At 40.4% G+C, this 25,685-nt stretch overlaps 1 protein-coding gene across 6 annotated transcripts in view; it reads left to right on the top strand.

Annotated features, from left to right (window-relative positions):
* The window catches only part of EBF1 (early B-cell factor 1), a 261,012-nt gene extending 240,313 nt beyond the window's left edge, over positions 1 to 20,699 (top strand). For 4 of the 6 annotated variants that reach the window (XM_017728152.1, XM_017728151.1, XM_017728150.1 and 1 more), the window contains exons 8-13: positions 8,245 to 8,310; positions 8,895 to 9,072; positions 10,532 to 10,711; positions 12,837 to 13,031; positions 13,394 to 13,462; positions 17,550 to 20,699. In XM_017728152.1, the coding sequence (XP_017583641.1) occupies positions 8,245 to 8,310; positions 8,895 to 9,072; positions 10,532 to 10,711; positions 12,837 to 13,031; positions 13,394 to 13,461 (687 nt within the window). In that variant the 3' untranslated portion in view covers position 13,462; positions 17,550 to 20,699. The remainder of the gene's footprint in view (positions 1 to 8,244; positions 8,311 to 8,894; positions 9,073 to 10,531; positions 10,712 to 12,836; positions 13,032 to 13,393; positions 13,463 to 17,549) is intronic. The other 2 variants (XM_017728154.1, XM_017728153.1) reach the window with 1 other exon arrangement.
* Positions 20,700 to 25,685: the final 4,986 nt, after the last annotated feature.

Genomic DNA, 25,685 nt, shown 5'->3' with positions numbered 1-25,685 from the left:
ACAGATCTTAATGATAAGCTGGGTTTTTCTGTTTGGTTTGGTTTAGTTTGTTGGGGGCTTTTTTTCTCCTTCATTAAAGGCAAGCATGGGTGGGTCTTTAATGTCATTGAACACTTGTGTTTGTTTTTTTTTTATAGAAAAGAGCTAATTTGACATATTTAGATTTTGAAATAGGTAAATGCATAAGACAAACTGTGAAAATAAAATGGACAAAGCACATATCTACAATTTACACTTCAATTGCTACACAACTCCTCTGATTTACCTCAGCAGGATTTTTGCCATGCATTACCAAGCATATTCCTCTATAGATTTAAATGTAGCCAAGTGAATTTTGCCAGCCAATACGGTCTAGTTTGACCTAATGTGAGATCAATTTAAAAGTGTTAGGACTTGACCTGTGTTTGGAAAGTCTTTGTGTATACAAATCATAGAAAATAGATATCAGCCTGTCCATTTGCCAAGGAAAGCTCTTCACTCTTACAAATACATAATTTGATATCTGCATTGTGCCATGCACAAAATCACAAGCCACAGGTAATCTTTTTTAGTCGCCAGTATTCCAGGGAATTTTTCTAATGGACACAATGATACAATCCATAGAATAAAGCTTCTAAAACAGCCTGTGCAGTATCTTGGAATGACAGTGTCAGAATTTAGTGCCTCTGTTCATTTTTCCAAATTCTTTGAAAGTTTACCTAAGGCCAGACCTTCAAATCTTTCAAAACATTCTTCTTCTTCCATAAGAGAACGTTGACAATTTCCAAAAAATATATGGGTTTAAAATAGTCGGAAAATTTTGAGCAATAACTCTTCTTTTTCCCCCCATTTTTTCTCTTTTTTTCCCCAAGAAATAGGAATGTTAATACTAGCAAGAGCAACTATCAGGAAATCTTACATATGCAAAACCAAAAAAAACCCCCAAACCTAAGTCTCCATAATCTCAATAATGAACCCTGCTTTAAAGTACTGTAGATGCTCATACAAATGGTTTGCAGTAAATTTTCAAAAATAAATGCCTGAAGTTCCTATCCAAGATTGCCATGGGGTTGAAGGTATTGGAGGCACATAAGGAAAATTTAGAGGGAACTTTTGAGGTCAGGTAGAAGAGAAGAGTCTAATGTTGTCATTTGCTTGCTCATATGGATAAATCAGGAATAATCCTTTTGTAGCCTGGATAGATGGGAATAGTGTGAGTCACTGTAACCCGGTGGGATGGAGGGATTTCCATAAGGGAAGTTGGTGAAGGATTTTTTGTTAGTCATTAAATTATGTGGACTTACCCATTTGTGCTCTATTTTATATCTAATTAGATTGTCTTCTGGTGATTCACTGAATATGACAAATGGACCATTGTATGACAGATGGGATGGCATGAAAGAAGTGTGTGCAGGAGAACTGGTCCTTACACACTACAGATCTTTCAGGTTTTTGTATAGCATGGAAAATGTGTTTCCTCTCCTGATCTCGCTTTTTCAGACCAAGGGGATCTGTCATTAGACCCTCACAGTGTGAACCTGCAGGACAATCTGTGGGAAATGCTGTAGGAGAGGCCAGAGAATTGCCACAGTGTTGGTTCCTGAAGGGACAGGTTTGTGAGTCCCAAATATGACTGATGCCTGCCAGCTCTCAGCTGATGTGCTGTAGGTTGTGAACAGATATAAGGGTACAATGCTGTAATAACTACCAGCCCTGCACTGGGTGCATGAAAAGTAGATTGGCCTCATGAGGTAAGATTTGACAGCTCTGAAGGGTTCCTGCACGTGGCTGTAAATGCCTTTTTCTGGTAAACTGTGAGGGGTTGGGGGCAACACATGCTATAAACATACTTAAAAGAAGCAAAGTTCTACAGCTATCAGAGGGACTTGGGTGGGAGTCATGACATCACTGTTGTCCCTAAAGTCCCTAAAGGAGATGATTTGGGGCCTGGCAGAGTGATTTTAGTCCTGCATATCTGCTCCCACATGCCCACTCTTCCTTCACTTAGAGACCCAACATTAGCAGAGAAGTCCAGAGCTTTTAGCAACAGAACCCTCCAAATTACTTTCCAGATGCCTCAGTTCATGATAATACGGTGGGAGCATCCAGACTCTCAAATGACAGTTTATTCAAAGAGTTATTCCAAACCAATAATATTAATGGTGGTTTATTCCATGCCACCCTGTATCTAGATGAAGTACACATCTGTGTTAGCTACTAATTCTGTTGTTGTTATTATGTGCCCATCATTTATGGAAATGGAGACCACCAGCATGAGTGGTGTGGATTAAAAAAGGAGGTGGATTTTTTTTTTAGTGTTTAACTACACCATATTTCCAGGAGGTTAATGGGTGTAAGATGGGAGACTTGCAAGGACAGACTTTCAGGTGATCATCATAATTTTGTTCCTTCTTTTGTCAGCAGCATTTGCAAAGACTGTTTGACAGGGTGTGTTTTCCCTAAATGCATTTATCACCTTTGTGGTTAAGAGGAGTTTTAATCATTGATTCTCAATGTTTATGGATAAATGCCTGCTCCCATTTGCACTTCAGCATTTGTTCTTTCTGCTGCCTCATAGAGGCTTCCTATATTTTATTTATAAGGTTGGCTCATTGTGGAGCAGGTGGTAAGGTTATGCATGACTGTTTTTAGTGCTGAAAATTTAGGCTGTGATTTTCAGTTTGGGTGGAGGCTGATGAGGCTACAGTGGCTTGGAAAGACCAAGGTTCTAGCTCGCAATGCAGACTTGTTTTCTGGAAGTTGCCATTGAAATTCAGTGGCAGGAATTCAGTGCACTTCCACCCTGTAGGCAGTGGTAAGCTGAAGCTTTTTTTTTGCCCCTCAAGTGAGATATATTGTCTTTCTCTCCCATTTTGCCTTCTTGTGTTTGTGGTATCTATATGGTATTCATTTCTTTGGTATGATTCAATCATAATATATGGAAACAATTCAGTAGTTTGTTTGCTGGAAAAGTTTTCAACTTTGTGTGAGTACAGATATCTTTTTAGAGAAATGGCCTTGTTATTTTATACTTCCCATTAGGCTGGCATGGCTCCCTCAGTTTTACAGTAAATGGAGGATCTTTACATTTTGAATGGTGTTTATGAGTCTTTACAAAGCTGTAATTGCTGAAAATGATACAATAATGCAGTGCTCAGTGTTGATGTGGAGAGATGGGATGTTCTGGACAGGCTGAAGCTCTTGTGTACCAAGCTCAATGTCTGGCATTTTAGATCTTTGGCATCCTTCTAAATGTCTCTCTTGGTTTTGCCTTTATATTTGAAAGAGGTGTTCACAATTTTATCTTTTAAAATATAATGCATATGCAAATTTCAAGTATAAGTTTAAAACTTACTTCTAACCCATGTCCTTAACTATCACATTTATAATTTCACCAGTTGAAAACCAAAGGGAAAGCTTGAGCACAAATTACTGTGATTTTGACTAGAAATTTCAGAATGTGACCTTTCCAAGGTGAAGAAGTGAACGGGTGTCTGAGGCTGAGCATTTTGAGTCTGCAGAGGAGCTTTTTTGTTGCAAGTAGCCATGAGAGTAGGAAGTTAGAAGGCAGAGGCAGGAGGTCAGACATAAGAGTCAAGGAAGTATGAATGACATCATCATCCCTAAGTACCCTCTCAGAAGATGAATGAGCTCTCTCTTGTATTACAATGCTAAAGAGCATTAGAAGGTGATATGATATCCAGACAACACATAAGATAAATGCCTCAGAGGATGCTGGAACAGCTTTCCCCCCACGCCCTCCACGAGTTCATAAATCCTTTGGTAGTCTCAATAATACAGTATGTGGCTGATGAGTGTTATATATTGTGGTCAGCTTCTTCTTGACAAAATTCATTTCGATTTAACGAGTACCTTGAACATTATCTAATTTAGTTACTTTATCTGAACAACTCAGTGTAACTCTATATACCCTTTATCTCACCAGACTCACAGCCCTTTTGGGACACAGAGTGGATTCTTTTTTCATGACTTTCTGAATAAAAAGTAAGCAGATGTTGCAAGAAGAAATAGCCCATCTCTTTTAAAGCTAACATAGGATGTGTTTGTCATGATAAATCTTGACACAAAGTGTTTTCATCATGACAAAACTTGAAATGCAAGTTTCATGTTCTTAATGAAATCCTTCTGAAGGGAATGCAGGCCTCCAACAAAACACACAAAGGTGCTGTAGTGTTCAAGGTACACTCAGAATTGGATTTGGTTTGAATTTCAGTCTTTGTGCTTCAAAAGCGTAGTTATTCCGGTATGATTTGTAGTATCTTTTCTACAGTAATTTTGGGATATGAAAAGTTGCAGTAGATTTTGCTACTCACCCCCTTTTTTGTGTATGTAGACACCCCTTATTATCTTCAGAAGGAAAATTTGATCAAAATACTTAATTGTGAGCCTGTTTCAAAAATTACTAAAACTAAAAATCCCTCAGTAGAAAATCAGCTTCAGTTTGGAGTAAAAATTGACTCTGGAGTTTTGCTGTGTAGCTTCATGGAGTGCAGATTTCTGATGTATCATATTTAAGGACTAAAGTAATCTTTCTTTTTCTCAATATTTGCTCAATTGTTATTTTTAGAGAAATAAAATTATTCTTGTTTGAAACGAACTGCAAAAATAGACGACCCTCACTTAGGTCTAGCTAAATGCTGCAAAGTCCTTTATTCTAAACCAAAAGCTGTCAGACTTTTAGCATTAACAGAAAAGTGGATCTTCTTTGACAAATGCCCCCATAAATTAGATATTAGCTTTAGTCAAACTCTGTCTCTCTCAGGAAATATTTCCACTTGCATATTCGATTGGAAGGACCTTACATGATGCCCACTTACTGCTATGAAAATCTAGGCTTCGGAGATGAAGGCAAAGAAAAATTTTTGTGAACAAAAGAATATCTGGAGTAACAGACCTTGAGTTTATGCAGAGATTTCTTTTTATGGAATGTGAGTTTCACTCACTTTTTGCTCTGTCTGCTGCTCTGTCCACCTCTCTATCTGTTTATCTGTTACCATCACAGTGGTAACGTGCAGTATCAATTGGATTTTAAAAGACATAGATCTCTTATACTAGCTGTCCTTTTTTATAATACCTTTTACAAATTTAATCAATGCATTTTAATATACAATATAGTTTAAGTGCAATATACGATAAATATTCAAGCTTCATCTTAAACATGCTCTAGCCTTTAAATTGTTAAAACTGCAGTGCCCTTTCAATCTACTTACATAATGTCATAAAATATACATTTCAAGGTAAATGAAGTCAGCTACTTCAATTTAGTCCCTCAAACTGGTAGTAAATGAGAGGTTAACACTATGGTGCCAAACCCATTATTGAGTAAATTTAGCACCTTGGACAGCTCTGTAAAATCTTTATTGCTTTCCTGACCTGCTCGTCATGTTCTGTCTATGTGTTCAGTGGCTCTCAGCTCTGATTGAAAGGCAATATATTAGATCCCGAACACAAACATGCTCGGGGGCTGCTTCACTGTGAGCGTAATGACATGGAGGTGAGAACAATTTTCTGGTCACCGCAATCCAAGCACCTTGCAAGGTCTGCTGCTCTAACTTATAGAGGACTTCGGGGGCTCCTTTGTACGTGGAGCAGCTTCTATTGTAATTTAGGCAGAGCTGCAAAGGGTTTAAGATGCATTCAGAAAACAAGAAGTTAATGTCTTGAGCCTGTCTTTAGCAGCATTTTATCGTGTATTTTTAAAGCTGGTTTGTGTCTATAAGAAGTACCGTCAGCTCAGGAATAGAAGATACCACTATTTGACACAGGAGGGTTTTTCTGTGTACCAGCTACTTTGTATGATCTGAAAACATCATAAACAATAAATGCTTTTATTGTGTGAAAATATTGTTAGAGAAAGTATGAGACTCAAATTTACAGACTCTGATAATGTTGAAAAAAAAATAAGCGTTGACTAGCTAAGGAAATTGAATGCTACTCGTCAAGAATGTTTCAATAAAGCATCATGACAATTAGTTTTATTTACATGCAATATGATATGGCATCAAAGAACTTCCAGTGTTTAAGAACTGAAATATATTTGATATTAGGTAGAGCAGCTGTAAGATTCTATGTAATTACCTCATTTTTTAACATGGTTTTCAATCTCTTTTTAGATGCACTCTAAGGTTTTTAGCTCAGCATTATATAAATAACTATGATTAGTCAGGTAGAGCAGAAATGACTATTTAAAGTTTCTTTTTTTTTAGTAATTTGGCATAATGACAGCTTAGGTTAACAATATACCAAAGCAGTTTGTGGGCTCTGTATCACATTCTAATTTTCCATCAGTGAAATATATACTGCAAACAATTTCTACTGAAGTGTAATAAATCCTAGTTTGCAAAGTCAAACACCTGTGCAGTAATTTTCCATCTAAAATCAAGGATTGAAAAAGAGAACATTTTTTCAGTAATGTCTCTGTTCTTCTCTAGTTTGTATCTTCAACATGAGGTAAAAAGGGCACCTCAGTGTTGTGACGAACAAGGATTGTTTGTACCCGGATGCTGTTTGTGTCTGTCTGTCTGTCTGTGATTATACTGCTCACTGCTGTGGTCAAAAAGCAACAAAAAACCCACCCCAACCAACAATCGCAGCAGAAAACCAACCCCAATCTTAAAAATCAAGCAAACAAACAAACAAATGTAAAAGAAGGAAAAAATCAAGCAAACAAACAAAACCCACCAACAGAAAGAGGCTGTAGCAACTTAACTCCTCAGAATCTGCTTCAAATGTAGTGATTTAAAAATCCATCAATTATGTATTACATCTCACTTCATATGTGGAAAATAATTTAAATGTGTGTTCTGAGACAGGGGTGTGTACAGCAGAAGGCAAGCCTAAATGTTTACTGGGAGAAGAAAAATCCTCCATCTCATTTTTGAATTTAGGACATTATATATGTCATAAGTAGTTACTGCAGTATGACAACTATTTTATCTTATATTATAGAGGATTTAAAATTGAAAAAAATGCTAATATGCATCTAAAAGCTTGTCATTTGAAGAGTTGTTCAAGGATTTTTGAAGAGGTTATGGTGACAGCAAAATGAATGCAATTATATCTCTATTTTCTGATCAGAGTCTACAGTATATGAAAATTGAGCATTACTGTTTCTTTTTGGTATAAAATATGGCTATTGTGTAAAATATTTTAAGTTTAAAAGTTTAACTTTGTAGAAAACTGTAAAATCCTTAGAACTGGTACTATTTTTGTAAGCTACTTACAGAAATATGCCATGTTGAATAGCATCATGTTAGAATATTAGAGCAGTACTTAGGAACTACAAAAATACGTTGTTTTACTCAAAGGATGTTCTTGGCCAGTTTTGATTGGGCATTTGGGAATCTGCTTTGAAAGATGCCTTGAAATAATAAGGAAAAAAAATTCTTCTGGGTTAATACTGCAATGCATTTTTATATTTTCTATCAGGGTTATCATCAGGATGCTGTAAAATGTAAGAACACAGGAAATGCTATTGTTACTTGAATGCCAGTATAAAATACCCTGAGAAATATTAAATGAAAAGGAACAAATAAGAAAATGGAGGGGGAAAAAAAATGCCCAAAATGGAGAACTGAATCTCAGACTATTTTAAAGTCTGCTGTCCATGCAGGGAATTTTTCCAGGAAACACTGCATGGTCCTGGGCCCTCCTCTCACACGCTGCATGTGTTTTTCTCTTGGGCATCATTTCATGTACATGGATTCTGCTCTGACCCCTTGTACCAGGACACAAACTGAAGAAGTCAAAGGGTTACATTACCGGTAGCACAGGACTGATTGGGTATCTTCTGAATGTGGCCTGCTGGATAAGGTCACAATTCCTGCAGCACGCAATTAAGAATAAAATAAACACATTGAAGGGATTCATAACATGCTCTGAATGACATTGATTGCAGTAATCTAGTAAATGACCTCGGGATTGTATTCTGCAATAAACCCATGAGTGGTTTATAGTGCAGATGGTAGAGACAATTGAGTGATGTATTTTATTTTGCAGCACCAATGATTCTCACCTTTTGACTTGATTAAGCGTGTGTGTGAATAGGATGAACCAGTGATTTAACACCATTCAGTGGTTGCTGAGAGTTGTTACAATTAAGGTTTACCTGGTGGGAGTAACAGAAGGAAAAAACACTACAAAACACAGTGCACCTAATAGAAGAGAATAAAAGATTCTAATATTTGTTTTCCCCACAAGGAGTTTATTGAACTCAGAAGAATGCTTCTGTTTTTATATTGACAGGAAGTAATACTTAAGAGGGCTGCTGATTTAGTAGAAGCACTCTATGGTATGCCACATAATAACCAGGTAAATGCATTCTACTTCAGCAATTCTATAACATGGCTATTTCTTACATGTACAGCTAGACCAGGGGCTAAAAGGATGTGATACTACAATGGGAGACACGAATAAATGTAGAGGGCGATGCCATATCTGGGGTGGGGTTTAGTTTGCTTGTTTTCTTTTTTAAAGGGTGTGAATTTAGTGTTTGTAAAAGCACCATGGAGGCATTTCCCCACTTTCACCAGATCCTATATAATATGGGCAATGTTGTGCATTATGACTTGCCACCAGTGATTTTTCCATCTTCCCCTAAAGAGAGCTCTAAGGTGGAGCAAGTCCAGGCTCCAGCCCCATCCTTCCAGTTGTTCTTTTTATACAAAGTGTGGCCGCTGGGACTGAGACTTCCAACTCTCTTACCACAGATGTCAGGATTTATCAGGAAGGCAGCAGCTCCTACAAGCATTAGCTCTCTGTCAGCCAGCTGGTTCAGAAAGAAAACCTTTAGCCTTTGGACAGGGAACTGTTTCATTTGAGGCTGTAAGAAGAGGTTTGTCAGAGTCTCATTGGTAACTCTTCTATTTTTTTTTTTTCCCCTACTTATCCTGTAGGAAATAATCCTGAAAAGAGCTGCAGACATCGCCGAAGCACTCTACAGCGTCCCCCGCAACCACAACCAGCTCCCCGCCCTCGCCAACACCTCCGTCCACGCGGGAATGATGGGAGTCAATTCCTTCAGTGGCCAGCTCGCTGTCAATGTCTCCGAAGCCTCCCAAGCCACCAACCAGGGTCAGGAGAAGACTCATCTTCCTCTCTCTATGGATCTTTTCTGATAGAAGTCAGGGGGCCACGCAGGGCAGTGGCAGAGGGATGGCTCAGGGCTGGGAGCAGGGCTGGGCAGCCCATCCCACACCCTTGGATGACGCAGGATGGGGCTGCCCTAACTCAGGAAAAGCACTTCTGCATGTCTCTAACTAGCTTTTCATTCTGCCCAGAGTAACACTTGTATTTGTGTCTAAATCCCACTAATTTTAATCGGCTTCAGCATGTACTTAATGTTAAGTACTTGCATATATATTTTCCTGAGCATGGATGATCTCTCAGTCTGGGCCTTGTGTAGCATTTCTTTATAACACAAAATTATCCCTTGAATGTTTATCTACTTCATTTGGGTTTGTTTTGCAAGAGATTTGTTTTGTGTTTTTTTCAGAGTTTGAGCCTTTCATAAATTTTACAACAAGCAAAGAATAGAAATGTTTACAAAGACATTTTCAGAGCTTGTCTAATTTTTAAAATAAAGTGGTTTTCCCTTTGTATAAAATCAGTATTGGTTTAATTCCCACAGTTAAAAATAAAAAATAGCTGAAGAACATTTTTGTAAAAGCCCTTTGCATTTTGCCCTCTCCTTTGCTCAGCTCTATGCATTCTCCAAATTAAAAATACACTTTAATGAGAAAGTGTTAGGACAAGGCTGTTTCTAGAATAGCAGACAAAAACTTTTTGCATTACACTAAAAAAATAAAAAATTACATTCAGATTGAATTATTTTATGCTGTGTGTTAGGAAGAAAAATTGGCAATTTTTCTTCTAGGAGTGAAAAGTATTTTTGTATTTCTGTGCTTCTAGAAACAAATCTATCTTTATGAATATTTGGATATGAGTTTCCTAAAATGCCATTTCAGAATTAGGTAGAGATTCAAATTTTAACTTGCTGTCAAATTTGATGCTCATTTCCCACCAACATAATGATCAGACCGAGGCAGAAGGACAAAGGATATCCCACAAGCTGGAGAAATGCACTACATTTCCTGAAGTGTGCAGTGAGCATCTGAGATGTGTTAAATGACAGCGACATCAGAAAAGAGTTAACAACAATCACGTGCTTTTAACATACCTTGAGTGGGTCTGGACTCCTCACTCTGAAAATGTAGGTCATGTTTACTTCATTTCCTACAAGCAGCGCTTTCAGAGTGAGCGTTCATCTAACACCCCGCGGTGATCTTTGCTCCAGGGCATCCATGGGTTGCCTGGGGAGCTCTGGAGGCTCCAGCCTCCCTCCTCCACCTTTGTGCTCCCTCCAGCAGCGACCTGGGCAGGGAGGCGTCCCAATTTGGGTCCCTGGTGGTCCTGGGGGGTCAATCCCATCCCTCCCTGTTCTCCCTGGCTGGACTGAGCTCCCCCTTGGTTTGTGTAGGAAACTGTTGTGGGGCTAATTCCAGTTTCTGACTGTGTTCCCTCCCCACACAAGGTTTCACTCGCAACTCCAGCAGTGTGTCACCTCATGGCTACGTGCCAAGCACCACCCCGCAGCAGACAAACTACAACTCTGTCACAACAAGCATGAATGGCTATGGGAATGCTGGAATGTCAAATTTAGGCGGTTCTCCAACCTTCCTGAATGGATCTGCTGCCAATTCTCCCTATGCCAGTGAGTATTTTATGTATTTTCTGTATTTTGCACATTTTTATTAGAAGGAGGCAGTAGATTTTCTGTGATGCTCAATATTTATTTTCTATTTTGAGCACTTGAAATAGAATTTGGTCTCTACTCTGCAAGGCACGGACCTTTGATGCACTTTGAAGACCTTAGTGTTGCCAGAAATTCTCTTCTCTGTTTTAGTATTATTCTTATTTTTTTATTATTATTTGGGAGTCTTATTAAGAGCTTGCAAAGCTTGTCTGTCATGATTTAGTCTGATAGTTTCATAACTTCCCTTATACTCTGTAAGTAAGAAACACCGTCCTCAACTTCTGAGCAAATAATATGTTCATAACCTTTATAAAGATTATGAATTACTACTGGGCCTAAGCTTGATTGTTTATATTCCACTTGCTTTTTAAGTAGCATTACTTTGACTTCACTGAGTCAGTAAAATATGATTCTGTGTTTTAGTGTCAGTACAGTGAATGCCACAGAAATGTAAGTCATACAAATCATACATTCCATGGCGTGAAGAGCTGCTGGTCTACAGTCCCAGTCATGGAAATATTTATGTGCAGGACTAACTTTCTGCATTTTGATATTAAAGGTTTAGTAAGCTGTTTAAATATAAATACGTTTCTATTGGTAAAGGCCTATGAACCTATTCTGCAGCTGCTCGCTCAGCTCAGTAATCCCTGGTCACATGAGAAAATTAAATGAGCAGGACCTGCCCAATTCCTCTGACATTGCTCATGAGGCATAAAGGATTCCACTGACATCTGTAGAAAGCTGACAGCAGAATCAGGATGGAAGGTCTGGACATATAAATAGATTTATAGGCTGGGACTGTAGCATGGACAGGACAAACCAACTGCTGAAGGTACCAAGGTTTACACAGCAAATCTGAAGTTAATGGTGTAACAGCAGTAATGAATTATTTTGAATTGAATCAGAATCAAAAAGGGGATAGGAACTCTGAATAAAATACTTAACTCCAAGGCTTCTTATCTGCTGCAAATTTAGAACAAATTATTTACCCACACAACTAGTACTTATAACCTGGGAATTGCTAACCGGTGATTATTTTTGTACTCTAATAATAATGTAACATGTAATGTTACAAAGTACCTTACTTATTAAGTTGGATTTACTGTCACAGAATCTGCACACTCTGAATTCATAATATAACATGATTGATGAGACATCTCCTCTTGGAAGCAGATGCCAGTAATTCATTTAAAATACTGTAGCAGTGTATTATTTCATATTTATGAACGAAGTCCTCTTTAGAATAGCACTTCACTTCCTAGCCCTGGTTCTCTATTCTATTTATATTTTGGGAGGTTTTCTTGGTAGATCTGTCATTCTGCTAATGTCTAATCCATTGAATCAGAAAATGCTTCAATCATGACCTGAAAATTAAAAGGTGGCATTCTTAATTAAATCAATAAACTAATTGCTGTATAGTAGCAATTCAATTTAGGTGCTTTGATTGCTCTCCCTTAGCAAGTACTTCCAGACACAGAGTGACTTCAGACTAAGATTGTATCTGTCAGACTGTGAAACTTTGAACGTTTAATTTCCATTAATTGATTTCCTCAGTGTTAACAAATATGATATCAGATTCTCAAATAAGAACTTAAATAGGGTGATTTTTATCTACATAAATGCAAATAAAATAATAATTCAAAGCCCAGATGATCATAATTTTACTCTATAATACGTAATTATTCACAGCCCACTTGTATGTCTAAGCAGTTTCTAAACAGGACAAAGAATGGAAGTATGGGATGTCACTTTTGGTCCTTTTTTTTTTTATTGTTGGATAAGAGGGGAAACTGGCAGTGCTTTCTGAATATTATAGTTAGCTTTACTGTCGTGAAAAGAAATTTGCTTAAAAGCTTGATGGTAAATACATGAACCAAAGATATTTGTTGTACTATATAATAAAATAAGGGTTTAAGGATATCTGTGTTTAAAGACTGAACTTCCCATGTAGCACATCTGCATTTTGAACACTCAGTTCAGCCCTAAAAAGCTGGAGAGCATCCAAGAATAATTCTCTTGCTCCTGAAGCCTGTTATTATTGAGTACTAAGGAATGTCTTTTTGGGGGTCTTTCTTCTCTCTAGTTGTGCCATCAAGTCCAACAATGGCCTCCTCCACTAGCCTCCCCTCCAACTGTAGCAGCTCCTCTGGGATTTTCTCCTTCTCACCAGCCAACATGGTCTCAGCGGTGAAACAGAAGAGTGCGTTTGCGCCTGTCGTGAGACCCCAAACCTCCCCACCTCCCACCTGCACCAGCACCAATGGCAATAGCCTGCAAGGTAGGTGGAACCAAGGCTGCAGGAGGTGGCTGCTCCCAACTGTGAGCTCACGGTGCCTCATGAGGCTCGAAGCGACACCGAGTTTTCCCAGGGGAGCGAAGGCAGTGGGGGATCCCCGGTGGGCTCTGTCCTGAAGTTTCCTCCTGTAAATAGTATCTGGACTCCATCCCCAGTCCACCTTGTACCCTGCAGGTGTTTGGCAACCACCCTATCTCTAACTCAACTAATACTGCTGAATTGAGAGGCTGTGTCTGTTAAAGCACAGACCTACTGTTTTGATAAACACAAGTAATATTTCAGCTTACTAATACCGTCCTTTTTCTTTCTTTCCTCTCTTATTCCCTGTTGTCGTCCTTTATCAGACCAGTCTTTTGTGGACTCTAGCAAGTACTCCACTGCAGGGTCTCTCCAGGGGCTGGCCTTCTCCTGAAGTACGTCACTCAATCTTCCCTTCCTTTTTGTCCTTTGTCATAGTACACTTGTGCAGAAATCCTACTGAGAGCAAATAGACCGTTACAGAGCTTGGCACAAACCTTCCCTTTCATAAATAGGAGATGCATTACAAACTAACAGCAGTGTTTTCCACTTTAACTCACACCAGGGCAAACATTAGTTTCCACTGATTAATGTACTCCGGTGCCAATTAATTCCAGAAATGGCACAGGGCCTTTTGGAAAGCCTATTGAACTGCTGGTATCAAGGTGCTGCTGCTTTTCTGCATCCCTTCCCCTCTCATTGCAAGCATTAGTATCTAAATCTGTTTGAAGAGGTGATGCAGGTGAGGCAGTGACAGACAAAAGCTTGGCAAACTGAGGGTGCAGCAAAGCCCAGCACTGCCCTTCTCATTGTTTGGCTCAGTCTGTTTTACAACACAGTGCCTAAACCTCCCCATGTGTTTCCCTCACTGCACATCAGTGTGCTGAGAGAGGTATTTTCATGCTTACTTAGATCCAGGGGTTTCCTTAAGCTGATGCAGCCAGCTGCCTCCAGCTGCCAGAGGTGAGAAAGATCTCGTGGTGTGCATTGTGCTTCCCCCAGACCTGAGATTTGTTTCCTTTCCACGAGCCTGTGCAAATTACCCAAAGAGCATCGAGTAGGGAATAAAATCCATCCTTTTTAAAGCCAGGTTCAGAAGATGTGCGGAGCAGGATGGTTGCACAAACTCCACGTCACTCCTCAATCTCTGGAAAGAGGAACACTGGGCTTGAAGACAAAATACTGATAGCACCATTAACAGCCAAAAAAATCTGTATGCAAGCAGAATGGAAGGAACTCATTCATAAAAGCTTGGCTCTATTGTGCCTGAAGGAAAGCATTGTCCTCAGTGCATGTTACCCTGGTGAACTGGGAGGAGGAATCCTTCAAGGTGCACACACACACACACACAGAAACTGTGCAGAAGCTGTAAATTTACTAGGAACTCATAAGCAGAACTTGGGTACCTTCAGTTAGGGCTTCATTATAAATACAAACTGTGTCAGGAGTAAGACAAAACAAAATTTTCAGGTGAACTGCAGCATTTAGGAGGTTCATTTTTGAACATTTAAAAGAATTGGCAGTGCTGACATGCTTCAAGTTTTAAAAGCAACAGCTAAAAATATTTCCCATCAGAAAGAAAAAAAAAAAAAAACCCAAAAAACCAAACTTTTGAACACGTTAATGTTTTTTTCCTCTCTTCACCTTGTCCCATCTTCTTGTTGTGGATGGAGAGAAAAAATGAGTAACAGGAGAAAGCTTTTTCAGGCACTCTTTCTCCTTTCACAAGACACAGAATTCTCAGGTTCTGTGTAGTTATGAAAAGCAATTATGGAATGAGCCGAGAGCACCGGACACAACTGGAGCTGATTGCCTCCTCATTATGTCACATCCACATCCGCAATGCCCAGAAACCACACAGATCTGAGCATTTCCTCTAATTTTTATTTAGCAATTCAGTTTTCATAATAAGAATGAGACACCAAGAGATGGTTCATTTCTAGGTCATCACTGAACTTGTGGGTGAGTTAAAGACACACAGCCTTTGGTCCTTCTGACACCACCTGAGGCTTGTAATAATCACTCAGAGATGCACTGCCTGTTGTGCCTTAATGCTTAAATAAACAACCATGTATAAGGAGGCTGTCTTATCTCTCTTGGGCTTCTGGATACATCAGAAAGCAATCAAGCTTTCCTTACGTAGCTTAGATATCAGCAGAACTCGCTAAAACAGCAGCCAGGCTTATCTGTTGTTCTCTTTGCCATGCAATTTTGTAAAACCCCAAATACATTATTTTTGTAATTTGCTTGCAGCAAATACAAATTAGTATATGATAGAAGAAATAAAGGCCATTGGTGGGAGCTTTTCTATTCTCTGCCCTCCCTTTTTGGAGGTGGTGTGATCTCATACCTACACTGTTTCCCACTGATATCTCTGTTTTCAGGATCAATAACAGGCTACAGCTGAGAGAATTTGCATGACTAGATGCAGCACTTATGGAATAAAAGTGGAGTGATATAAATGAAGGCTTGGAAAGAATGGAAATATCAAAGCTTTTAGGCAGAAAAGATATCATTTGCCTTGTAATTTAATTCAGAATTTCAGAGCTCTTCAAAAACAATAATGCTTTGAAAAAATGACCTAAGATCTGCCTCTGTGCCATTTGTTTCCCACAGAAAAAGGTGCACGGCTGATCTGTAACCACAGGGAAATGTCTAAATCATGAAGGGAGGAATTGCAATTATCTCACCGTTTTTGGGCTCCTACCCAGGGTAGACAGCTGTCCTGTCCCAAGGGACACAATTCTTGACCACTTATCGGTGAAATTGATTTGCTTCTGATGAATCTTTCGGATTGAGAATTTTTTGTTGGAATAGTATCTTTACATTTTCTGAAGAAGGGATACTTTTTCTAAAGCAAAGCAACACCTTTTCCTAAAGTGTCCTCTATGCTTCTCATTGAAGTGTCTTCCTGTAGGACTTAAAGCAACTTAACTCACTGTTCTATCCCTTTTATCCTCACTCTCAGCTCCTTGAAGAACCCTTATGTGGGGGGACACATTCAGTACAGTGATTCCACATGACAAATTCTAGTAATTGAAATGCTGTTGCAGTGTGCCACCTCTGAGGGTGGCCTGCTGCAAACATGTTGGATGTGTTTTGCATTCTCTCCTTCTCCTCTCATTTTATTTCATTTAATCAGTGCAGTTTACTCGAGCTGTTCTCCCCTTGCTGATTAGAGTTGTAATTCTTGCACATATGGTGGTGTTTGTGGAGAAAACATTTCCCTCCTCTCCCCCTCCAACCCCAAATCTGTGAGTCTTTTACTTTGGCTCTGTTCTTATCAAATAATTGCAGCTGTAATTAAAGCACAATGAATCAGCACCAGTCACGGGGTTGAGTCCTTCCTTAAGAAATTACATGTCCAGATGTCTGGAATGGCAGGCAGCTCCAGCATTTAAATCATGTGCCCGGGAAGTGCCACCAACCTGAAGGCGAATCTGTTTTCTACCTCTTGGCAAATAACTGTACAACTGGCACTTTAGAGACACATTCTTTTTACAGTTTCCATCATAAACTTCCATGACTACCCCTGTAATGATGTGCTTGCTCACAGTGTGTCACCTGGACACTTGGGATGTCTGATCTGTGTCCCCTGTAAATAGAGAGAGATCGAGCTGGAGGTCACCTTATGTGCAAAACTGTAGCTGTTGACTTTTAATAAATGTCTCCCTGCTAAGAGAGGTGGTGGTTTCATAAAAAGTGAGGTAGGAAGCTTAATAAAGAAATGCTGACGATTCAACTCAGCCAGCAAAAGAGAAAACATCCTAAATTAAAATTCACCTACGACTCACTTGATGGAGTTGGTGGTGTCTGCTACAAGTGGAATAAGAAAGATGCTGGTCTGCTAAGCCACGAGTTAAACACATATTTCAATTTGAAAATTGGATTTGAGAGTTTAAGTCCTTTTCTGAGCACCTGGAAATGCATACGTGAGTCCCAGGGATGAACACTGAGCTTTGGGACGACTGGCACAGGGGAGTGACCCATGCCAGAGTGCTGCTGCAAGGGACAGCCCTCCAGGGCCATGCCAGTGGTGGCCTGTGGGACTCCAGCTGTTTTCCCAAATGTGGTGCCAGTACCTGCTTTGCTTTTAAAAGAGTAACAGAATGTGTGGCAACGGTTGGGTCGAGTCAAAGCCTCCTGAGCATTTTGGGAATTTGAAATGAAAAGCAGAAAAACAAGTTGGGGCCTGATACTGATACTAAGGAGGGACAATTTTTCTACAGAAAACCAGTAAATTCAGCGAAGTCACTTGCAATTTGAATCACTTTTCAGTTAGAAGGAAACTTGCCATTTTTATTGTGTACATAGTGTCTCTTATGAGTGATACTTATATATGAATTTAACTCAAAGTACATCTGACTACATTGCTAGTAAATGTTTAAAGCTCTGAGGATTTTAAAAGTTGCTTGATAATGCAGAAAATTAACTTTTTCCCTCTCTCTCTCTCTCTCTCTCCCCTCCCTTTCCTTCCAACAGCTATATCTGGCATGATTGTTCCCCCCATGTGAAAGAATTGCCTTGAAGAATTTTATTAATGAAGAGGTTGAATTCTGCTTCAGAGAGAATCTGATACAAGTCCCAGAGTGGAACTTTTTACTCAGGCCTTTTTAAAAATAAAAAAGAAATAAAGAAGGATCTTACAATAACTGCAGATTTTTAAACAAAACAAAAATCACCATCCTTGCAAATACTGAAATTAACAATCCACAATTGCAAGGTGTTGATTCAAGTTGTCCATCCCAAATACCTGGGAGATATATTTATTGTATGTTGATAAAAAATCCACTTTTTTTTTTTTTTTGGGCGGGGGGTGTGTGCTTGCTTTTATTTCCTTCTGGTTTTTTGTGTTTTTTTTAAGGCTTGATTTAACTCAACACCATTTGTCTTTTATAAATCATACAATTACACAAGGGACACTAGAGATGGAACGCCACATTTTTAATTTATGACTTTTTTTTCTTTTCCAAGCTGTGTAAAGGAAAATGAAGTGGTGTCATTTACATACAAGTCTGTATGGGACAGAATAGAAGTGCCAGTTAGTTTTTCGTAGAAGAATTATGGCCATTTAATTAAGGGTCGGCTCATATATGTTGCTTATCCAGTGGTGACTTGCTGATATGACGCATTTTTAATGTTCTAATTAAATAGATATCACTCCCTAGAAAGCTGATATTTTTGGATTATGAGGGTGGGGTGAGGGGTGGGATCAGTAACCTCTGCCTTTAATACCAGGCTGAAAAATTGTGTAAATAATACACCAAGAAAAGTTCATCAGAGAACACCAGGTTGGAAGGGGAGTTAAGGTCTAACCTTTCTTGACAAAAAGCTGGTGGAAGGGCAGGTAAGGATGGAAATATCAAATCTGACTCCTCTGGAAGTGCAAACCCAGTGCCTGTAGATGCAATGCCAGACTTGCAGAAGAGGAGAGCACGGCGCTCTCTCTTTGGGTGATGACATCTCAGACCCCTCCAAACGAGCGGCCTTCCCCAAGCCCAGCCTCAGCTCAGCTGTGCCCTTTGGCTCTGGCACGGGGGGCACAGCCTCAGGCTGGGTTTGCACCCTCCCCCCCCCGAGGCTCTCCTGGCCGAGGCTCCCACTGGCATCGTTCCTGTATCAGTCGACCCTCCCAGTTGGTACCACGCTCTATCCAGGACAGGGAACTGCTTTTGAGTAGTGCAACATGAGTTTGGGGGTGGGGGTGGGGCTCTTAGGAAGGTTTCAAATCCAAACCATAGCTTCTGTTTTACGAAAAAATTTTGCTATCATTATCTGGGAAGTGTTCTTACAAACTATTAGTCAAAGAGGCAGCAAAGCTCCGAAGATGCATTACCTGATATTTTTTCTTTGCTGTTGTGTTTTGTATGTAGTTATAAATACTGTAGATTTTTTGTGATTTTTTGCCAAAGTTGTTGTTCTATTTATACATTTTAATGTCTTAAGACAGTTTTTCAATATCACAAAAAAAAAAAAAAAAAGAATTTTACTGCATATTTTGCAAAAAGAGCTCACTACCTTTAGCTTGCACATACTTGCAAATTAATTAAAGAAAAAAAAAGCTTTTTGTTTCTGTTTTTTGTTTGTTTGTTTTACGGGGGATTTTGTAAAATATCCATATAAATAATGTATTTATCTTTGGAATTTGTACATTGCTTTTTGTCCCCTACAAGTTTATTTTATTGTGTATGTTTGCTATGTGAAAAGTGCTGATTTGTTTGGTCATTCACCGTTGTATTAGCTGTTTAAATGTGATTTTAATACATTTCATTTATAGGGTTGGTTTTTTTAGTATTGTTTAAAATCATGCTTCCATTTTTTTTTAATTTCCACCCAAAAGCCATTGTCTATTTTTGTATTATTTGTAAGTTAAGAAGTTTTTTCCAATATATGGCAAAAAGTAGCATATTATTCTTGTAGCATTTAGTTATGTAGATTTTAAAAAAAAATGTATCCTTTGCTTTTGAGGCTTAACAAAAACTAATGCTGTTTTACTCTATTAATATGCATGGGATTTCTCCTCTTTGGAGTGACGCATTTTTGTGCATTAAATATGGGGAGAAACTTCATAGAACTCAATGAAAATACTTTCTTTCTTAAGTCTGCTTGTATATTTCTCTGTCTTTCACATAAATATAAACCAGCAGATTGGATGCCTTAACAATGCAAATCATAATCATTTCACTTGTACATTGTACTGTGCACCAGAACTGTCAATCATCACTAACATTCTAAGAAAAAAAAAAAGGAATTGAAAAGCACAAAAGAACTGTTTTGTTACCTTAAAACAATATAACTTTTTTCTAGTCGAGCAAGAAATCATTTACAACGATGCTGCAACTGTGCATGCTTCCTGTATGAATTTTGCAATGGTTTTCACTAGAATGTCACAGTGTGATCTTTGGGGGGAAGGGAAAGAAAAACAGGATTTTTTTTTTTTTTTCATGGTGAGAAAATAAAAGAAGAGAAAACTGGAAAAATGTGAGAGAGATCAGTTTATTGCTTCTCTGTATTCCAAGCGATTATTCTAATTCACATAATGAGCAACAGCACGACAATGTAATCAAATTTAAAGCCATATTTTGTCCAGTGACACCGTCGATTTCTCTTGTAGAGCTCCACTCAGTCCTAGTGATTCTGACACCACTTTAGCCACATTTGTAGTCTCTATTCCAGTGTCCAAAGAGCCTTTGACAATGTGCATAATTCCATTTTGTTGCAGCTATGTATCATGGTCTGATGAATGGGAATTTATCAAAAATCTCCCCCGCACCACCCTTTGTCTTTTACAAAGTAAAAGATGCAGCTGTTTACAGAATATGGCTTTAAGTGGAAACATTCAGATTTCAGTTTTAACAAGGTGAAGCTTCACAATGACTGGATTGCATAAAGTAATGCCTATTTCCTCACAGTTGTACTAGGATGCAGCTAAAATGAAGTCATCTCTGAAACTACTAACCTTTCACCTTCTTATCTAAATCTTTTTGAATAGACACACACACTGTACAGTTCTATTGTTAGAGAAACTAACTACTGTAGAGATTGTTATAATTTTTTTGCAGAAATTCAAGCTGTAAAAACTTTTCAACTTTCACAATATTTAATTAAAGTTACTTCCTGTCTGTGAATACAGCTCCTAGTTGTGTGTTTATTTTTCTGCTTCTGCTAGTCTGTAGATGAGAAAAAAATAAAATATAGAAGCCAGAGGCTCCTGAAATTAAGGAGAGACTGAAATTCATGGAATTATACAGTGAATCGTGGTGAATGCTGGTGCACTGAAACACCTTTTCCTCTGTCTCCAATGGATTTCAAAGGATCCTCGCTCAGAATGCTGAAGTTTACCCTGTTAATCTTATTATTTCCATTTTTTAAATCTATTGTTTGCCAGAAGGGCCAACCTATTTATTCTAGTGGATTTCAGGGGCATATTTGGCTTTAGATGCTCAGCTGCAAGAGCTGTCTCTCTCAAAACACAGTGATCATGGAGCACCAGGCACATCCTACTCTGTACCAGACATCCAGGGAGACAGGAATTTTCATCTCAGCATTATTTAAGTCAGTGGCAGCACATCCAGGTGTCCAGTGACCTGTTCAAGGCCACCTCCAAGAACTGCATCTACCTGTGCTGAGCTCCTTGCCCATGAAGGAGGCTCCCATAAAGGGTTTCCATTCTTCTACCCTTCCTAAATGACAAGTCCATCAGCTGCTAAATGGTTCTAGGCATTCTGTTTCACTCTGTACCCCTCTGGCAGGAGAGGACCAGGAGGAATTTTACCTCTGGCCTATGGAGGGCTGACACACTGGCACTTAATTTCTCTGTCATACAAAAGATCTTTAAGCATCAGACCTAATTCAAGGCTCCAAGGAAGGAATAGGGATGCTGGGTGTTTAAATTAAAATTTACTTTAAAAAAATGAAGTTATTAAAACATAAGCAGCTGGAAGGGGCTCCTTGCAATGTTAAGTGTTGGGTATCTCTTTAATGTTAACAGATCCTCTCCAGTAGTTGTTAGAGAAAGGGGAGATGTTGGCAAAGTCAGACCCTGAATGTGTTTATTCTGTCAGCACAAGAGATCTGTTTTTTCTGCCTGAGATAATTCCCCTGGTTCTCTTTCAAATGGTGTGAATATTGGCATCTCTCACTGCAGCCGAGGGCTCTGTGAGTGCTCAGCTCACTACAAAGATGTTGGGTCAGTGTATCTGAAAAGCAGGCTGAGGGATTAAATTCAGAATATAGTATAACCTGTAACAGGTGCAGCAGAGCAAGAGCTCTGCTTCAGCCTTTTGGATCCAGTGACAATGGATTTGTTTGAAATTTAAATTCAGCCACATTTAAAAAGAAGGGGGGGTTAGGATGGCAGGAGGCTGCTGAGTTCAGATGTTGAAGAGTCTGCTGGCCAGCCCCAGTGGTGTTCTGACAGGCCAACCTGAGCTCACCTGGGTGTCAGAGCTGTAACAGAGGGCAAACAGCTTTTCTGATGCCAGAAGAAAACCCTCTAAAGCCCAAAGCATGAGGACCAGGTACAGGGAGCACATCCAGGTGTGGCTGAGTGAGACACGTGGCCCACGATGGGTCCTGTGCCCAGAGGGAGGGGAGTGTCGTTTGTCATCACCCAGGGAAACGTGGCTTAAGGTGTATAACGATGTGACTTATTCATGCCCCCTAACCTAGTGGCTTCTTTCATTTTTTTAGCCACTGTAGTAGTCATTTTGACTGAATGGTCTGCCCCTGGCAGTGGGATTGGTTGTAATTTTGTGTGGGCACGTCTCTAATATTTTATTAGTTTAAAGAAACCTCGGCAAGATGAGGTGCCTTCACTGTTAGTTTCCGTGCCTTGTCTGTGTGTCTGCCTATTCCCTTCAGAGTCTCTCCAGGCTCTTGCCACAGCTGTGCTGTGTAATCATTTATGTAACTCCGCTTAGCACCACAGCCCCTGTATCTTCTGTCATTGCATGGGGCAGCTGAAGACTGACAAATGAAGACATTTGATGTTATTCACTCGATTTCCTGAGCTCCTTCCTGTTTACTGCCCCTTGCTCCCTGTCCTCTTGCAAATATTCACATTGTGCTGCTGTGCTACAGAGGGGTTGGAGCCTCCCACAGAGTCCCTGGCCCCCAGCTCAGCTCCAGACTCCTTCAATTCCACAGGACAGAAGTTTTGGGAAGTGCTTTAGCAAAAACCACATTCCCCATCCACAGAAGCATTACAGAAGCATCACTTGCTACTCGCTTCTCCCTTCACAAACACAATTATCATTGTACTAATAAAAACGTGCACACACTAAGTGCACACACTAGTTTCGAGTCCACTAGATACAATAAGGTCACATCTCAGAGATGCTGAGCAGCAGCCTCACACTGAGGTCCCTGAGACTCTTGGTCAGCTGGTCACTGCCTCCTTGTCCACCCATCCATTGTAGTCACTCCTTCCTGTCATGTGCCACCTCCTGCCTGCCCCCAGCACCATTGTCTCAATGGCACAATGACTGATTTGGGCCCCATTTGACATCTCTGTTTCCTCCACTTCCCAGCAGGTGCTGGCTCTGGCATCCCTTTTGCCCAGCATCTAAGGCTGATATTTTAGTAGTGGAGGTCAGCTCAATACTTTAAATAAATAAATAATAGTTCCAACTCCACAGCCCTCTTCACTCTTCCTCCCCTTGCTGCCCTTGAGGATAGAGCTAGACCAGAGCTTATGGCACTGCTCCAACATGATTGGCAGGCCATGAGAAAAAGCACACATCTTGGGAAACTTTAATAAAGTAATTCCAGGACACAAATGCCAATGACTACCCAGGTCACAGCCTAACAGCAGGGACTGCAGTTCTAGGTGGCTTTTTTTGTGTGGGCCCACAACAGGAATAGCAAGTACGGTGACCTAACACATATTTTCCCCCTTATTTTCAAGGAAAATCCCAAACTTCATCACTAATGTGGATGCACATTTGAAGAACTCAATGGAAAAAAAACTACTTGGATGATCACTTAACCCTTTCCCGAAACATCTAATAAACTCTCTTCAATATGTGCCCATCCAACAAAACCCTGTTTTGTATAAGTGAATGAAACTGTTCCCTTTTTTTCGTTAAATAATATGAATCCCTAATTTTCCCACATTTATCCATGTCAAAATGTATCTTGTACAGTAAACCCTTACAAAAGTTTCAGTAGGTTTGCAAGAGAGTCTCACCATGCCTGGCAGCTCTTGGCCAAGTGCATGGAAAAGGGAAGGACTGATGATGTTGTAGCTCTGTGCAAGCTCTCAAGGGGCTCAGTAATCTGGTTGAGAATAACTCAGGATAAATTCACCACCGAGGATGCCTCTGTGGCTCCCTGTAGGGGGGCAGCAGCTCAGACCAGACCTTGGCACAGGAGGCACAAAAGTGCAGCCGCGTTTGTGCCCCTGTGCGTGTTCAGGTAGGAAACTGTGAGAGCTGTGGGAAGCAAGGCCCGAGGTTCCCCTGGTCATAAAAATTGACTTTTCTGCAGGGTCTAGAGGGAAACAGAGCACAAACATTTCACTTCCACTGCCTGCCAGACCCACACTGTGTCCCCAAGCTTTGCAGGGTCCTGCCCGTGGCCCGCTGCTTCCCTGCCCACCACCCCTGCCAGGGAGAGCTCTGCCTTCTGCCTTTTTCCATTTCTAATGAGCTCACATTGCTCACCAAGCCTGCCCCAGGCACTGCCTCGCTCCCCCACCTTGCCACCATTAACTTTGCCTTCAACCTCTGCTGCATCATTGCCTTCTCCTGAGGGTTCCCTATTTATATAGAGGGGAAAATGCTGTTGCTGGGACTGGAAATATTTTGTTACCTTTTTCTGCTTAAGTGCGAGGCATTTTTATCTGTGATCTCTGGAGACTTATGCTACAGTGGGACTGATTTTATCCACTTACTCAATGCACTTTAGTTCAATAATGATTACAGAACTTCTACATAATATATTAGGTATAGCTGATTTCCCAGGGTTTGTAGCCCTCCATCTCCCCAAGCATTTAAAAAGGAATCTCTTTGTGATAGGGATGTTATGAATGATACACTACTCGACAGTCATGATGTAAAAGTAATAGCAGCAGTGGGCCAGGAAGGCAGAGGCAGGCACTCGGCTGGAAAATGCCAGAGCTTGTGGATAATGCAAGCCAGGAGCGATGACTTGCTTTGTTCATTTTATCACTGCTCCTTAGTGCATCAGCAGCACTAAGTGCTGGTTCAGGCAACCCAAGCCAGATTCCCAAACTCTCTCTCCATCACCTTAACACAGTCTGAGTGTTTTGGCAATTCACTGGCTCCACCGCAGCTCTGGGTTGACCTGGTCTCTCTTTCTCACTCACCCTCTTTTTGTTTTTAACTACAAGTTGAGCTTTACAGCTTGCTCAGCTGTGGGTTTAGCAGCCACATCTGGACCTGTCTCAGCCAGCACTCATGCCAGCCTGAGGTGCCTGAGGGATTGCAGGAAGCTTGTACATTTGTTTCCTTCGACAGCAGAAGTGTTTGTGGTCACGGCCTCCTGCACACCTGAGGTTACACCGTGTGCCCTGACATGAGAGACCTGGTCCTCAGCTCTCCTCAGCCTGAGAGGCTTTCCATGCATATTTCCCCCACCACAGTGATTGCAAGGCTTCTCCATCTTCTACCTGTGTGCTCTCCACCTGCCCTCCCTGGCCTGGCTGCTCAGCACCCTGATGGCAGAGGGCATCCAGCTCCTCCCCATAAAGCTCAATCCTGGCTCATTCAAAGCCTATTCATTCATCCCAGGGCATTTTCCACACTGGACCGACCACCTTGAACCACCTTGCTCATCTCACTGTCATCAACCTCCCCAGTGAGTGGTGATGGTGCTCTTTTTTTCTTTTCTTTTCTTTTTAAATAAAAGCCCTGTTTTAATCCATTTTCTGATAATATCTTCATTTCAGTAACACTTTTTGGCACCGAGTTCCACAGGTTCATTGCTGTAGCTTCTCATTGTGCAGTGGGGCTGCTGCAGAGCTGAGGGGATGGGCACAGGGATGGCTGGGAATGCTCCTGCCCCTCACCCAGAGGAGCAGCCCAGGGCAGCTCCCATCACTGCCACAGCCCCTGACTGACGTCAGGACACGGCACCAGGAAAGTTGCTACCAGC

The sequence above is a fragment of the Corvus brachyrhynchos genome, unplaced genomic scaffold (genome assembly GCF_000691975.1).
Source record: "Corvus brachyrhynchos isolate BGI_N302 unplaced genomic scaffold, ASM69197v1 scaffold21, whole genome shotgun sequence".
NCBI classification, from domain to species: domain Eukaryota; kingdom Metazoa; phylum Chordata; class Aves; order Passeriformes; family Corvidae; genus Corvus; species Corvus brachyrhynchos.
This window is presented reverse-complemented; position numbering and strand designations above follow the sequence as displayed.